This window comes from Kogia breviceps, chromosome 3 (assembly GCF_026419965.1).
Source record: "Kogia breviceps isolate mKogBre1 chromosome 3, mKogBre1 haplotype 1, whole genome shotgun sequence".
NCBI classification, from domain to species: Eukaryota; Metazoa; Chordata; class Mammalia; order Artiodactyla; family Physeteridae; genus Kogia; species Kogia breviceps.
In genome coordinates this window covers 97,407,727-97,425,194 of record NC_081312.1, presented here as the reverse complement: position 1 = coordinate 97,425,194, position 17,468 = coordinate 97,407,727, and the positions used below count along the sequence as shown (strand labels likewise).

Here is a 17,468-nt window from a genome sequence, read left to right as displayed (position 1 = left end):
CTTTCAGAGGTAATCACTGTTGTTACTTTTGAATCCTTCCAGAAATTTTATTTACACATATAAACATATGCATGTGAATCTTTTGGGGTCATATTATGTATAATAGTCTGTAATTTGCCTTTTTCACTTAAGAAGGTGTCATAGATATCTTTCAATAGCAGCACTCCTGTTAATGGCTACATGAAAGCCTCCTCTCATGCACTTTTTTTTCCCCCTCTTACAAATAATGCTTCAGTGAAATTGTACATATATTTTTGGATGGATTCCTCTAAGTGAAATTCCTGAGTGGAAGGTAAGGGCACTTTAAATTCTGAGAGATGGAAACCAATTACACTCCTTAAAATGTTGTAGTCATTTTCACTCAAAGCAACAGTCCATCTTCCAAGTGTTGACAACATGGTTTATAATTCAACTGTTAAATCTTCCTTCAGTATCTGAAGTCAGTTATTAATTGTCGTTCTTTTTGTTTTGTTTTTAATTTTTATTTTATATTATAGCTGATTTACAATGTTGGGTTAGTTTCAGGTGTACACAGTCATTCTTTCAAACAATGCTTATTATGCACCACCTACATGGCAGGCACTGCGTGAGGAGCTGGGCTTGCCCTAAACCAGGAGTTCCCCCTCAACCCTACTCATCAAATTCCTCAGGAGAGCTAGTTAAAATGCAGACTCCCTGCCGCCTTCCGGGAAGTCCTGGTTCATCGACCTGTGGAGGGGCCCAGGAAGCTATTTAGTTGCTGTTTGTTTCATTCGGGTATTTTGTTTTGTTTCGTTTTGTTTAACAGCTTCCCAGATGACTCAGCTAATGATAAGCAGTCAACAGTAGAACACGGGCTTCCCTGGTGGCGCAGTGGTTGAGAGTCCGCCTGCCGATGCAGGGGATGCGGGTTCGTGCCCCGGTCCGGGAGGATCCCACATGCCGCGGGGCGGATAGGCCCGTGAGCCATGGCCGCTGAGCCTGCGCGTCCGGAACCTGTGCTCCGCAACGTAAGAGGCCACAAACAGTGAGAGGCCCGCGTACCGCAATTTAAAAAAAAAAAAGTAGAACACATCTTCCCGCTTCTTTCTCTGGGCAAAAAACCTCTTTCTGGAAACCAAGGTGCTGGGAACAGGCAGGATCCACTGCCCCCAAAATAAAAGAACAGGGAGCTAACTCCGTGATATTAATTAGTAATGTCCAAACGCCGAAATCTATTGTTGCTCCCCACCCCTCAAAAAACAGCCTTATAGCAGGAATGGGCTCATTATTCCCAATTTACAAATATGCCCCATCCCATTCCTGTTGGTTAATGACCTAGAGGTTTCACAACAGATTAGTTGCCTTGATCCACTCACTGGCGCCCGCGACTGCGCTGCCGTCGCCAAACCAGACTTAAAAACTTTTACTAGCTGGATTGATGGTAACGGGCACGCGCAAAAGCCCCGAGGCGCGCGCGCCCCTAGCGGTCAATAAGCCTCGGTGCAATTGAGGAGTTCGCTTCCCTTGGCCACACTCGGTTTCTAACCCCGCCTCCCGTCCCGCCCCTTCCTCCCAGCGCGGACGTTGATTGGCGAGAGGCGCACTAGAAGAACTTGAGCGCAGGTGTCCGAAGCCCAGGAATCAGTGCCAGTTGAGGAGCGTGATTTCTCCGGAATGTACGGCTGAGGAGAGGTGAGAACACTTCACCCGGTCGCCTGGTCTCAGTCTCCAAGTTTTCCTGCATATTCTCCCCTCATGCTAGGCGATGTAGACGTGATGGGGGAGGTGACAGGTCACAGTGTCCAGAAGGAAGTTTACGGGCTGCGGGGCGCCACTCCTTGCTTCTGCTGTCCCACCTGCTGAGAATTCCACGCTCATTAATAAGGCGTGACTCTGGCATCACATGAGGGAATGCCGGGACGCTCTCCTTTGAGTCCGCGGACCCAGGTCTTGCGGATTTAGGATTATGGAATGTGTAAAGCTGAACCTGGTACCAGCGTCTTGCGCCTTCAGTCCTCATGTGGGTCCGTGGGTTCCCGTCTCAGGGCCTGAACACCTACATCTGTACCTGGCAACCTGAAAGGTGCGTACCAAGTGTGAATTGACTGAACGAGGCTTGTGGTAGGGGGCAGGCCTGCTGCAGTGGAAAGGGCATTTGCTAGTCCAGAGACTTGGGTTCCACTTCTGGCTTGGCCAGTCACTGCTGCTGAGCAAGGTCCTCCTTCTGTCTGGGCACTGATTACCTTCCGTGTGAAAGGAGAGGGTTTGGCTCTGATAAATATAATAGTAATGGCAACAATAAGCCAGGCGTTGTGATAAGTTCTGGGGATACAGGTGAGCAACACAGCCCTGATCCCCGAACTCACTGCATGGAGGCAGGAAGATATTGAACAAAGTGTCAAAAATGCACAATTACACATTTACTTTTAAGAAGTGGTATATAGGGAACTTGGAGCAGAGATTTAATATAGCCTGGGGTGGGCTTCCTGAGGCCAGGAGTAGAATTAACTGGGGTAGGTAGTAGATGACCCAGGGAGATGGGGGATATAGCAAATGCAAAGATCTGGAAGGCAAAAGACAGACGTTTCTTACCTTAATTGGACATCATAATAACCCTCAGTATACAAGTAAGAGGAGTGGAAGTTTCAGTGAGTTAAATTGAGTAGAACTTGGAGGACTCTTTGGAAGTTCATAACTATTTGAGCAATCCTGTGAAACTATGTGCCTGTGTCCTGATATTAGTGTTCCATAAGATTGCTGAATCTGACCTAACAGTCCAGGTTCCATGATGCATGCTCTGTGGTGTCTGTGTTCTGACTTTGGGGGTCATCTCCTGGCTATTTCAGAACTAAAAATGTTCAGTCTTCTCTTAAAAGCAGCCCCTGTCTATATCAAGCTTAAGTGTCCAGGCTTGATTGCAAAGATAAGGAGATGAGAGAAATGGCTTGCAAAATGACAGAGAAAAAAATCAAGAGCTGGTCACTGTACCTTACATAGCACGTGTATGGAGGGGACACCAGGTCTGGTAGAAGAAATTCTGATTTGAGACAACTGAGGTGGCAGGTCCTGCACTAGCTGTGTGAACTTGACAGGGCTCTCAAACTCTCCAAACAATGAGGTCTTGATATATAAACAGGGATAATTAAGTTATCCTGACATGTGAAGTTCAGAATGGGAGAATGTGTGAAAGTCATTTCTAAATTATAAAGTGCTACCCAACCAAATCAAGTCACCTGGTCACATTGTTCCCTCAGAATTTTACTGTATATACTCCTTCAAATTATGGGAAAGAACCTGACATTTTATTTGAAATTGTAGCAATATACCAAGTTGTTTCATTGCATAAATATTTTGAATTCTTTCAATTGGATTTTCTTTTCCAAAGGTGGTTTTAATAGTTTTTCTTTTCCAAAAGGTGGTTTTAAAACTTCACATTTCATGTATGGATCCCTCCTTACCATTTTTAGCTGAGAAGAAAGAACAACAAAAAAAGAATTAGAAACAGTTGATAGGCGCTTCAGATTTTTTTAAAAAACCTATCCCATTGTCCAACACATTCTGTGGACTTTTTCTTAAAAATAATTTTTAAAAATTTTTATTTATTTTTGGCTGTGTTGGGTCTTTGTTGCTATGCGCGGGTTTTTCTCTAGTTGCAGCGAGTGCAGGCTTCTCATTGCCATGGCCTCTTGTTTCAGAGCACGGGGTCCAGGCACGCGGACTTCAGTAGTTGCGACACACGGGCTCAGTAGTTGTGACTTGCGGGCTCTAGAGCACAGGCTCAGTAGTTGTGGCACAGAGGCTTAGTGGCTCCATGATGTGAGATCTTCCCTGACCAGGGCTCAAACCCATGTCCTCTGCCTTGGCAGGCAGATTCTTAACCACTGCACCACCAGGGAAGCCCCTGCAAACTTTTTCAAGTTTTCTTAGGTGGTTTGTCAGTGAACATGTCTGTTCCCAAGGTTCTTCAGAACATGAGGATTAGAGCCCATATACCTAATGCTGGCTTCCTGCTAATGCAGGATTATTAGAGGGGTGAGTGAGCTGGCCATGGACCTAGGTATGCTTTCAGTAGCCACAGATGTGAACAGAATTTTAACAAGGAACTGTTTAAAAAGTTAACAAGTATGCTTGAACATCAGGAGTGTGAAACTAGTTATAAGAAACCAAGCAGGTAGGCAGCCCTCAAGTATCATAGTAAAGAAACCATGATTGGGCAGGATCAGCAGGGAGGGAGCTTGGGGAGCACAAGGTTGCACCTGGGATTCTGGAAACCAGGAATGCCAGCTGTGCTCCTTGTGCCTTATGCAGAAGGGAAATAACATTCGCATGCCAGCTAGCATTACTTCATTCATTCTCTAACATGAAGTAGATATGATTTCCATTTTGCCAAACGGAAATCGAGGCTGAGAACTGAAAGGTGGGTGGAACTGGACAGGCTTTATTACTGATACCAAATGAATAAAAGACTGGCATTCCTATATGTGGATGTGGGTCCCCTAATTTGACCATCAGATCATTCTTTGGAAAGGTTTTTTAGCTCTATTAGACTTTTACTATATTAAAGTTTCTCTTAAAAAGCTGGGCCATCCATTAGGCCGTGTTAACACAAGTCTTGCTAGAGTGAACATTTGCGATTGTATTGTTTGGTTTAGCTAACTTAAGTTTATAATATCCCAATTTACCACTAATTTTCAGCTATTTTGGATGCTGTGCTTCCCTTTATCTTGTATTCTCTTTAACCCGTCCAAAAAATATTTCAGCTAAATTAAATGCGGGTGTTCCCTCCTTGAATGCTGAATGCAAGGAACCCGTTATCTCAGAACTCTAGAGGATGCACTCTCATCACTATAGATGGGAGAGCTAAGAAGCAGGAGCATGGGGAGAGATGCAGCTCAAGGAGGCTTTGCAGTCATTGCCTGGTTTTAATCCTTCCAGGCACTTAATCCTTTTGGTTACTTTGTAACCAAAGGCATGAAAACCTCTGAGCTTCTACTTACCCACCTGACATGGGGTCTTACCAGCATGGGATTGTTGTACAGAACGACGCTTGAGATGAGCACGGTAGTGACCTGCATTTAGGTGAGCTATGGATGAGGAAAGTGAGGAAAAGTAGGCACTTACCATGCGGATGTAGATCATCTTTATGACCTATTCCTTAGTGCTCCTCGATGCCCTTTTCCATGTCTAAATTTGAACAATGACATCTATGTTCTCTCACTGTACCCCAGCCACCTCAGGTCCTAAATTATTTACCCTACCTTATCTTTTTTTATCAGATATGAATTCCTTAATCTCTTTAAAAATTTAAGCTTTACAAAAAGGGTAACGCGCTATGTTATTTACTAAGACTTGCTTTTAAATCTCACCCTATAAGAATTCCTCCATATCTGTAGTTTCCACCACTGGTAACTGAGGGCCACTTATTTGATGGACCTTTTAGATTTTTCAGCACTGCTTTAAACATTACCAGAGATGTATCTTCATGTCCAATTTTACAAGATACACCAGCCACTTGCCCAAATGGCTATAGTAACATACACAAATGGTCCTGCACACTGGAGTGAGGATGGGGCCAGAAAGTCCTGCTCAACTCCTCAATCCCATGTCCCCATCTATTAATTGCACAGATGTCCTAAGTGCCTGGCACCTAACATGCTCTGAATACACAAGAATCATGTTATATAAATCCAAGTTCTAGGGTGACCCTGGCATTTTGAAAAGCGAACCAATTTCCACTTCACACCATTCAATCAATCACCTCTCCCCACAAAGCTACTTCATTTGTTAGTTTTTCCAAAATCTGAGGTCTGGAGCACCCCCAGCAATGACTCTTATTCAGGGTCTAGAGGACAGAACCTGTAATCGTGAAGTCATGCGGGTAGTCTGGACAAGGTGTCTGCTCTGAACCTTTCTCCTCCTGCCTCTCCAAGAAGTTCTCAATGCTGCACCCAGCTTCTCCTTTCAGGAAGAGACCACTGAAAGCCAAAGTTCATCTTTACACAACACATCCCCAGAACTATCAGTAAGACCAACAGCAGCAAGGAGCTCAGCTTTTTATTGAACGTGCTACTAAAGAGGTTTAGTCAAAAAGACCAAAGCCCATGTCATCATCAGACTCTTCAGATTCTTCTTTCTTTGCTTCCACTTTCTTCTCCTCAGCTAAAAACAAAACAAAAAGTAGTCAGTTACCTCTCTAAAACTCCAAAGAGCTCCAGGCCCTTCAAATTTCGTGGTCAAAAATACCCTAGATTTCCCTCATCAAACTATGCCTCTGGTTTTAAGATTTCTATACATCATCTATTCTTAGCAAATGAAGAACAATTTTGCCTATAATACTTCTAATCTCCACGCTCTGATACCAAGTTTCCTACCTGGGGCAGCAGTGGTGGAGGGGGCAGGACCTCCTGCTGGTGTAGCACCAGCTGCTGGGGCAGGTCCACCTGCCCCCACATTGCAGATGAGGCTCCCGATGTTGACATTGGCCAAAGCCTGCAATACATATGCATATATAGGTAAATGCTTAGTCCTGTCCTTTTGTTCCAGCACCAAAATGCTGGCTTAACTTGCTAGGAGAAATTTCAAGCTTCCTTAAACACTCAAACCAGGATGCTTTCAATGGTTCATGTCTCCTCCTTAAGAGTGAATTCAATTTTTTATACTGCTATGTAATGCTAGGACTTTTCCCAAGAGAATTCACCGAAGATGAAGTTCACTGAAGATCAAGTCTCAAGGTTGAAGGACACAAGGTGAAGAGTTAGAGGATATCAGTTTCACTTGCCAGAGATTAAGTAACCTACACAATGGAAGGTAGCCAGTGCTAAGTTCCTTGGGTAGGAATCTGGTTTTCATTAGTCTTTTATATTCCAACACAGAATAAGTGGTCAATAAAAGGCCATCACCAGGCTGGCAGGATTTACTTGGAACAGCACGGGTGGTATTACCTCCTGGGTGACCCTTTTATGAAGGAATGACCTGGTTAATATATTTTCCTCATGATTTTAGAACAGAAGGAAAGAAAGCAGAGTCTGAGACCAAGAGAAAGAGACAAAGACATGACAAAGCAAAACCTTAATTAGCTCTCAGAGATAGAAATGTGAGGAAATTATTGCTCATACATGGACAAGTCCAGTGGAATTCTAGCACTTCTGGAGTTTAGCATGAGCACCTGACTTAATGATCTTCCAAAATTTGCTTCTCCAAATCACTGCCACCATCACCTTACCTTTGCAAACAAGCCTGGCCAGAAAGGTTCAACATTTACACCGGCTGCTTTAATGAGAGCATTGATCTTATCCTCCTAAAACAAATAAAAACGGCAACCCATCAGACAGCAAAGTTTAGCTTTCTTAAGTGTCTCCGAAATACTGCAAATTGAAAGCAAATCACTCTTAACATGGGTACAAAACTACGTTTACCCAGTTCAAATATTCTATCGGCATCGCATGTATGCTAATTTAAGACGACTTTCTGCCACGCTAAAGGCAAAAAAAAAAAAAAAAAAGCCTCTGCTCTTGTGTGCCTGCACGGCCTCGAGTTCATCGCTGCCACTTCACAGGCTGGGACTGGCCCAAGTCACGCAGCTATTTTAAATTGTGAGGCAAAGCCAGAGGTGGAGCAGAGCCTCCACACCACGCAGCCAGGCCCCAGGGGGTCTTCTCAAGAGCACGAAAGGAAATCACACCAAATAGAGATATAAAGCGTCCTGGGGAATTTTCTAGCTGCGGATGAGGTTGCCCACGTGTTGCACAAGTTACTCTAAATACAGGTTGCCAAAGCCCGAGCGCGCCACTGCCAAGTGAAAGCACTCCCTCCGGGGCGGGCACGAGGCCGAGGCCCCAGGCCGCCCGCACATGGGACCACCCAATGGGCGCCCGTCCAGCCCGTCCCCCTCCGTCGGGGTGTCGATGGCTGCGGCTCCGGCCAGAAGAGTCCGCCCCGGACGCCTGCGAGGGCGAGTAACCTGCGCCCCTCCACCGGCCCAGGCCCGCACTCACCGTGACCGTCACCTCATCGTCGTGCAGGATGAGGGCCGAGTAGATGCAGGCGAGCTCCGAGACGGAGGCCATGGTGCGGGCGAGGGCTAGGCAGGGTCTGCCGGGCGCGGTGCTAGTCGCCGGATGAAGTGAGGGCCTCACCCCAACGCGGCCTTAGCTTCCTGGGAAGGACCGAGCACCTTAGCGGAAGCTGAGGAAAAGGAAGTTCCCGCCTTCGCGCGGCCTCTTATACCAGTCACGCGGACCAATCAGCGCCCGAGCCTGCCGGAAGAGATGGGACTAGAGCCTCTCGCGATAACACGCCACAGACGCCTGCGCAAACACGTATCTTGCTCGTTTGCGGGTTGAAAAAGTTGCTAGGCGTTTGCAGACGCCAGCTCCCGTGGCTTGGGTAGAAGCTCAGGGCTTGTGAACAGTAAAAATATTTTTAGCAAAAAGTTACCTAGATAAATAGGTATCACTCCCACCTGCTGTATCCCGTGTGAGAGTGTTAAAAAGTGCTTAAAAAGCAGGCAGTGACCTGCTGAAGAGCAGGAAATAGGTTTTAACCTGGAGGTCCCGGTGCTTAGCGCAGCTTCTCGGATAAAATACTAAGTGAATATAGGAGAAAATGAGAAACCTGCAACGTTATTGTAGCAGAGGCATTTGAGCGCCTACTGTGACCCAGGCACTGAGCCACACTCTACAAGGATTCATTTAATCCTCATCCAGCATAAGAGGTAAGTACTCTTATCTCCATTTTGTGGATGGCAAAACTAAGGTGTAGGCCCGGTAACTACACAAGATTCCGCAGTTACTACGAGGCCGAGCCTGGATTTGGAATCTAGGAACCTAAATTCATTGCTTCCTTCTTGTGTGTGCAGAGAGGGATGGGTTTGGGGATTATGAGTAAATTTTGTCTTCTTTTTTTTTCCCCCAAAGCATAAAAGATGTATTAGGAATATAGGGGAACTTTCCACTTCAGCTTCATTTTTTTTTTTTTTTTTGTAAATAAGGGACCCCATGGTTGGATGTAAACTCCTTGAAACTGTACTTGTGATGTTAAAAGACCTCTTGATGTAACTGCTGTCTGGCTAGGTGCTGTATTGCCTTTTTGTGTCCTTTGAAGCTGTTGAAACTGGTATTGGGTTCATGTTGAGAGGTTTTCTTTAGAATTTTTTAAATTCAGGTATAATTGTTATATTAGTTTCAGGTGTACAACATAATATTCGATATTTGTTTATATTGGGAAGTGATCATCATAGTAAGTCTAGTTAACATCCATCAATCATACATAGAGAACAAATTTATTTGTGTGTGATGAGGTCTACTCTGTAAGCAACTTTTCAGTGTGTGTGGTACATTGTTAACAGTAGTCACCATGCTGTACCTTACATCCCCATGACTTATTTATTTTATAACTGGCAATTTGTAGCTTTGATTCCCCCTTCACCAATTTCACTGAGCCCCGCATCCCCACCTCGGGCAACCACAAATCTGTTTCCTGTATCTATGAGCTTGTTTTTGGTTTTTTAGTTTGTTTTTTGTCTGTTTAGATTCCACATATAATGAGGTCATACAGTATTTGCCTTTCTCTGACTTACTTCACTTAGCATAACGCTCTCAAGTTCCACCTGTGTTGTCTCAAATGGCAAGAGTTTATTCTTTCTTTGCTGAATAGTATTCCATCACATTTTCTTTATCCACTCATCCGTTGGTGGACGCTTAGGTCGTTTCCATGCGTTGGAGATTGTAAATAATGCTGCAGTGAACATGGGGGTGCAGGTATCTTTTCATGTTAGTGTTTTTCGTTGTCTTCTAGTAAATAGTCAGAAGTATTTTTTTCCCTATGGATTTTTTCCCTATGGATTCAACTCACGTTTAATAGCACCGATGTATAGCAGGGACACGAGGTTGACTGATGGAGCCCTGCCCTGGGGACTCACAGTCCATCCAGAGACACAAGTCGTGCAGTGCTGGGCTTGAGTGCTGAAGCAGCCAAGTGCACGAGTGGGCATGGAGGCAGGACTGCTGAAGAGCAGAGGGGAGGGCGGCGCGGGCCTAAACAAGACTAGCTGCTAATGCAGCAGGCGAGTGCCTGGAAGGGAGCCGAAACTGGTGAGGAGGCCCCGCACCCCACCCTCCTGCATCGAAGCTGTCCCAGTGGGCCAGGGCTGCTGGTAAGCCCGTACGTAGGGAAGCACAATTCTCTGCCAAGACACTCTCCCACTTACACTGAATAGTGAGAGCAGCTGCTTCCTCCATGCAGCCTTCCCTAACTTCCAGTCCAGAGGACAGGGGACCCAGGGAGCAGAGACTGGGGCAGGGGGTCAAAGCAGTCACTACAGGAGTTACGTCCAAAAGGCCTGGCACTGCAGACCCAGTCCAGTCCCAGCCAGCACCGAAGGGGGTGGGTTTCTGGGGGAGTAGTTACAAGGACTGTACAAACTTGATGGGGACTGATCTATGCAGCTTTTTCCAATTAGCGGGAACAGGCCAGGTGAGAAGGCACTCCCCAACAAGGTGTGGGGATGCAGCCAGAGAGCCCAATGGGAGGCAGCCTCTGGGCCACAGAGGGAGTCGGAGAATGAGGGGCACAAGGCAGAGGCCATTGTCCTGCTGTGCCCTCGGGTGGCAGTTTAAGGGGAGCTGTTTGTGCCCAGACACAGTAGACCCCCAACAAGTGCATCTCCTGCCCAGCAGTGGGGCAAGTGGATGGGGCACTACCTGGTGCACTATATCTAGAGTTGGCTGGCAATGCCACACTGTCCTGACAGGGGACCGTGGGGTTCCCTGGCCACGCAGGCCACTTCATGACAAGGGGGCACTGCCACACCTTCCCGGGCCATGTTTGGAATCCAGTGCTGTGGGTTGGGGCGTGGGACAGATTATAGTAGTTTTAGTTTTCTAAGGAACCTCCGTACTGTTTTCCGTAGCGCCTGCACCAATTTACATTCCCACCGGCAGTGCGTAAGGGTTCCGTTTCTCCACATCTTCACCAACACTTTTTAGCCCTTGTTGATGATAGCCATTCTTAACAGGTGGGAGGTGATAGCTCATTGTGGTTTAAGTTTGTGTTTGCCTGATTATTAGTGATGTTGAGCACCTTTTCAAGTACCTGTTCCCCATCTGTATGTCTTCTTTGAAAAAAATATCTGTTCAGATCTGCCTGTTTTTTAATTTGATTGTTTGTTTTTTTGTTATTGAGTTGTATGAGTTTTTAATATATTTTGGATATTAACTCCTTGTCAAGTACATGATTTGCAAATATCTTTTCCCATTCAGTAGGTTACCTTTTCATTTTGTTGATGGTTTCCTTTTCAATGCAGATGCTTTTTAGTTTAACATAGTCCCACTAATTTGTTTTTGCTTTTATTGCCTTTGTTTTTGGAGTCAGATCCAAAAATCATCACCAAGACCTGTGACAAGGAGCTAACTGCTTCATGCTTTCTTCCAGGAGTTTTATGGTTTCAGGCCTTACATTCAATTCTTTAATCCGTTTTGAGTTAATTTTTTGTGTATGGTGTAAGATACCGGTCTAGTTTCATTCTTTTGCATGTGGCTGTCTAGTTTCCCAACAGCATTTATTGAATATTGTATATTCTTAGCTCCTTTGTCATAAATTAATTGACTGTATATGCATGAGTTTATTTCTGGGCTCTCTATTCTGTTCCATGGATCTATGTGTTTGTTTTTATACTGTTTGATTACTCTAGCTTTGTGATGTCTCCAGCTTTGTTCTTCTTTATCAAGATTGCTTTGGCTATTCAGGATGTGTTGTGGTTCCATATAAATTTTAGGGTTTTATTTCTGTGAAAAATGCCATTGGAATTTTGACAGGGATTGCATTGAATCTGTAGATTGCTTTGGGTAGTATGGACATTTTATCAGTATTCTTACAACCGTGAGCATGGACTATCTTTCCATTTATTTGGGTCTTCGGTCTCTTTCATCAGTGTCTTAACTTTTCCTTTATTTTTGATATTTTGAATTGTCTACAACGTGTATGTGTATCATTTATTACATATCTGAACCTTAAATTTAACTCCTACTAACAAAATGGTAGTCTTCACATTTCATCAGTTATTTTCCTCTTGGAATTTGCCTAGTTTCCTGGAAAGGTGATTCAGTTTTTTGTTTTTTGTCTTCCCCAGGAACCTGCTTTGTTTAATCAATGTCATTATCTCATCATCCCTGACCAAACATTGCCATTGGAATCCCCCAATTTAGAGTCCCACTTGGGTTCATCTTAGCCACTAATGTAAACATATCATCTTAATATCCCAAACTTTTTTAAAAACTTAAAAAAAAAACTATCAAGGTTTCTAAAAATAAAACTTGTTTTGAGTTTTCATCTAAATCTAGGAAGCAATTATAGTGGAATTTGGGAGGGAAAACAAAGTTATTGAAAAATTCAAACGTTTCCAAAGCCAGAATGAATCAGTCCAAAACTTACTTCCCTCACCCCGTGTACTTAACAAAAAACTGATCTGGTGAATATAATACATAGCAACACACAGTAAAACAAGAATTTTCCCATTTTAAACTATACTAATAAGAAATAGGGTTTTTTTTAATTGAAGTATAGTTATTTTACAATGCTGTGTTAATTTGTGCTGTACAGCAAAGTGATTCCTTTATACACATATGTACATTTTTTAACATTCTTTTTCATTATGGTTTATCATAGGATATTGTATATAGTTCCCTGTGCTATACAGTAGGACCTTGTTGTTTATCCATTCTGTATATAAAAGCTTACATCTGCTAACCGCAACCTCCCAATCCATCTGTCCTCCAACCCCCTCCCCATTGGCAACCACAAGTCTGTTCTCTGTGTCTGTTTCTGTTTCATAGATGAGCTTATTTGTATCATACCTTAGATCCCACATATAAGGATCATATGGTATTTGTCTTTTTCTTTTTTTTTGAATTTTATTTATTTATTTTATACAGCAGGTTTTTATTATCCATTTTATACATATCAGTGTGTATATGTCAATCCCAGTCTCCCCCACCACTTTCCCCCTGTGGTGTCCATACGTTTGTTCTCTACATCTGTGTCTCTATTTCTGCCCTGCAAACTGGTTCATCTGCACCATATTTCTAGGCTCCACATATATGCGTTAATATACAATATTTGTTTTTCTTTTTCTGACTTACATCTCTCTGTATGACAGTCTCTAGATGCATCCATGTCTCTACAAATGACCCAATTTCGTTCCTTTTTATGGCTGAGTAATATTCCATTGTATATATGTCCCAAATCTTCTTTATCCATTCGTCTATCGATGGGCATTTAGGTTGCTTCCATGACCTGGCTATTATAAGTAGTGCTGCAGTGAACATTGGGGTGCATGTGTCTTTTTGAATTATGGTTTTCTCTGGGTGTATGCCCAGTAGTGGGATTGCTGGGTCACATGGTAATTCTATTTTTAGTTTTTTAAGGAACCTCCATACTGATCTCCATAGTGGCTATATCAATTTACATTCCCACCAACAATGCAAGAGGGTTTCCTTTTCTCCACACCCTGTCCAGCATTTGTTGTTTGTAGATTTTCTGATGCTGCCCATTCTAACTGGTGTGAGGTGATACCTCATTGTAGTTTTGATTTGCATTTCTCTAATAATTAGTGATGTTGAGTAGCTTTTCATGTGCCTCTTGGCCATCTGTATGTCTTTTTTGGAGAAATGTCTATTTAGGTCTTCTGCCCATTTTTTGATTGGGCTGTTTGTTTTTTTAATATTGAGCTGCATGGGCTGTTTATATATTTTGGAGATTAATCCTTTGTCCGTTGATTCGTTTGCAAATATTTTCTCCTATTCTGAGGGTTGTCTTTTCCTCTTGTTTGTAGTTTCCTTTGCTTTGCAAAAGCTTTTAAGTTTCATTAGGTCCCATTTGTTTATTTTTGTTTTTATTTCCATTACTCTTGGAGATGGATCAAAAAATATCTTGCTGTGATTTATGTCAAAGAGTGTTCTTCCTTTGTTTTCCTCTAAGAGTTTTATAGTGTCCAGTCTTACATTTAGGTCTTTTGTCTTATCCTAGGTAAGTTTATTCCTAGGTATTTTATTCTTTTGGTTGCAGTGGTAGATGGGAGTGTTTCCTTAATTTCTCTTTCAGATTTTTCATCATTACTGTATAGGAATGCAAGAGATTTCTGTGCATTAATTTTGTATCCTGCAACTTTACGAAATTCATTGATTAGCTGTAGTAGTTTTCTGGTGCCGTCTTTAGGACTCTTAATGTATAATATTATGTCATCTGCAAACAGTGACAGTTTTACTTCTTCTTTTCCAATTTGTATTCCTTTTATTTCTTTTTCTTCTCTGATTTCCATGGCTAGGATTTCCAAAACTATGTTGAATAATAGTGGCGAGAGTGGACATCCTTGCTTGTTCCTGATCTTCGAGGAAATGCTTTCAGTTTTTCACCATTGAGAATGATGTTTGCTGTAGGGTTGTCGCATAAGGCCTTTATTATGTTGAGGTAGGTTCCCTCTGTGCCCACTTTCTGGAGAGTTTTTATCATAAATGGGTGTTGAATTTTGTCAAAAGCCTTTTCTGCATCTATTGAGATGATCATATGGTTTTTATTCTTCAGTTTGTTAATATGGTGTATCACATTGATTGATTTGTGTATACTGAAGAATCCTTGCATCCCAGGGATAAATCCCACTTGATCATGGTGTATGATCCTTTTAATGTGTTGTTGGATTCTGTTTGCTAGTATTTTGTTGAGGATTTTTGCACCTATATTCATCAGTGATACTGGTCTGTAATTTTGTGTTTTTGTAGTATCTTTGTCTGGTTTTGGTATCAGGGTGATGGTGGCCTCATAGAATGAGTTTGGGAGTGTTCCTTCCTCTGCAATTTTTTGGAAGAGTTTGAGGATGGGTGTCAGCTCTTCTCTAAATGTTTGATAGAATTCACCTGTGAAGCCATCTGGTCCTGGACTTTTGTTTGTTGGAAGATTTTTAATCAGTTTCAATTTCATTCCTTGTGATTGGTCTGTTCATATTTTCTCTTTCTTCCTGGTTCAGTCTTGGAAGGTTATACCTTTCTAAGAATTTGTCCACTTCTTCCAGGTTGTCCATTTCATTTCATAGAGTTGCTTGTAATAGTCTCTTAGGATGCTTTGTATTTCTGTGGTGTCTATTGTAACTTCTTTTTCAGTTCTAATTTTACTGATTTGATTCCTCTTCTTCTTTTTCTTGATGAGTCTGGCTACTGGTTTGTCAATTTTGTTTATCTTCTCAAAGAACCAGCTTTTAGTTTTATTGATCTTTGCTGTTTTTTTCTTGGCTTCTATTTCATTTATTTCTGCTCTGATCTTTATGATTTCTTTCCTTCTACTAACTTTGGGTTTTGTTTGTTCTTCTTTCTCTAGTTCCTTTAGGTGTAAGCTTAGATTGTTTATTTGAGATATTTCTTGTTTCTTGAGGTAAGCTTGTACTGCTATAAACTTCCCTTTTAGAATTGCTTTTGCTGCATCCCATAGGTTTTAGATCATCATGTTTTCATTGTCATTTGTCTCTAGGTATTTTTTTTCTTCCTCTTTGATTTCTTCAATGATCTCTTGGTTATTTAGTAATGTATTGTTTAGCCTCCATGTGTTTGTCTTTTTTATGTGTTCTTCCCTGTAATTGATTTCTAATCTCATAGCATTGTGGTCAGAAAAGATGCTTTATATGATTTCAGTTTTCTTAAATTTACTGACTTGATTAGTGACCCAAGATTTGATCTATCCTGGAGAATGTTCTGTGTGCACTTGAGAAGAATGTGTAATCTGTTTTTGGATGGAATGTCCTGTAAATATCAATTAAATCTATCTGGTCTATTGTGTCATTTAAAGTTTGTGTTTCCTTATTTATTTTCTGTTTGGATGATCTGTCCATTGGTGTAAGTGAGGTGTTAAAGTCCCCCGCTGTTATTGTGTTACTGTTGATTTCGACTTTTATAGCTGTAAGCAGTTGCCTTATTATTGAGGTGCTCCTATATTGGGTGCATGTATATTTATAATTGTTACATCTTCTTCTTGAATTGATCCCTTGATCATTATGTAGTTTCCTTCCTGTCTCTTGTACCATTCTTTATTTTAAAGTATATTTCATCTGATACAAGTATTGCTACTCCATCTTTCTTTTGATTTCCATTTGCAAGGAATATCTTTTTCCATTCCCTCACTTTCAGTCTGTATGTGTCCCTAGGTCTGAAGTGGGTCTCTTCTAGACAGCATATATATGGGTCTTGTTTTTGTATCCATTCAGCGAGCCTGTGTCTTGTTGTTGGAGCATTTAATCCGTTCAGATTTAAGGTAATTATCGATGTGTGTTCCTATGACCATTTTCTTAATTGTTTTGGGTTTGTTTTTGTAGGTCCTTTTCTTCTCTTGTGTTTCCCACTTAGAGAAGTTCCTTTAGCATTTGTTGTAGAGCTGGTTTGGTGGTGCTGAATTCTCTTAGCTTTTGCTTGTCTGTAAAGCTTTTGATTTCTCCATTGAATGTGAGTGAGATCCTTGCCAGGTAATCCTGGTTGTAGGTTCTTCCCTTTCTTCACTTTAAGTATATCATGCCACTCCCTTCTGGCTTGTAGAGTTTCTGCTGAGAAATCAGCTGTTAACCTTATGGGAGTTCCCTTGTATGTTATTTGTCATTTTTCCCTTGTTGCTTTCAATAATTTGTCTTTAATTTTTGTCCATTTGATTACTGTGTGTCTCAGCATGTTTCTCCTTGGGTTTATCCTGCCTGGGACTCTCTGCACTTCCTGGACTTGGGTGGCTATTTCCTTTCCCATGTTAGGGAAGTTTTCGACCATAATCTCTTCAAATATTTCCTCAGGTCCTTTCTCTCTTCTCCTTCTGGGACCCGTATAATGTGAATGTTGTTGCGTTTCATGTTGTCCCAGAGGTCTCTTAGGCTGTGTTCATTTCTTTACATTCTTTTCTCTTTATTCTGTTCCGCAGCAGTGAATTCCACCATTCTGTCTTCCAGGTCACTTATCCGTTCTTCTGCCTCAGTTATTCTGTTATTGATTCCTTCTAGTGTATTTTTCATTTCAGTTATTGTATTTTCATCTCTGTTTGTTTGTTCTCTAACTCTTCTGGGTGTTTGTTCTTTAATTTTTCTAGGTCTTTGTTAAACATTTCTTGCATCTTCTCGATCTTTGCCTCGATTCTTTTTTGGAGTGGATCATCTTCACTATCATTATTCTGAATTCTTTTTCTGGAATGTTGCCTATCTCCACTTCATTTAGTTGTTTTTCTGGGGTTTTATCTTGTTCCTTCATCTGGTACAAAGTCCTCTGCCTTTTCAGTTTGTCTCTTTTTCTGTGAATATGCTTTTCCTTCTACAGGCTGTAGAATTGTAGTTCTTCTTGCTTCTGCTGTCTGTCCTCTCTTTCTCTTTCTGAGTTACTTCACTTAGTATGATAATCTCTAGTTGCATCATGTTGCTGCCAGTGGCAGTGTTTCTTTTTTATGGCTGAGTAATATTCCATTGTATATATGTACCACATCTTCTTTATCCATTCATC

The 17,468-nt window shown here is 42.1% G+C and overlaps 1 protein-coding gene and 1 long non-coding RNA gene across 2 annotated transcripts in view; one reads left to right on the top strand and one right to left on the bottom strand.

Moving 5' to 3' along the window:
• Nucleotides 1-5,984: 5,984 nt before the first annotated feature.
• RPLP1 (ribosomal protein lateral stalk subunit P1) lies at nucleotides 5,985-8,160 on the bottom strand. The gene is made up of 4 exons (XM_059056067.2): nucleotides 7,956-8,160; nucleotides 7,184-7,258; nucleotides 6,333-6,450; nucleotides 5,985-6,120 (listed from the first exon to the last, which is right to left on the bottom strand). The coding sequence occupies exons 1-4, from the start codon at nucleotides 8,025-8,027 to the stop codon at nucleotides 6,041-6,043; spliced, it is 345 nt and encodes a 114-aa protein (XP_058912050.1). The 5' UTR covers nucleotides 8,028-8,160; the 3' UTR covers nucleotides 5,985-6,040.
• A 112-nt stretch (nucleotides 8,161-8,272) lies between these two features.
• LOC131752037 (uncharacterized) overlaps nucleotides 8,273-17,468 on the top strand; it is a 33,629-nt gene continuing 24,433 nt past the window's right edge. The window contains exon 1 of the long non-coding RNA XR_010839697.1: nucleotides 8,273-8,674. This is a non-coding gene — a long non-coding RNA (uncharacterized lncRNA). The remainder of the gene's footprint in view (nucleotides 8,675-17,468) is intronic.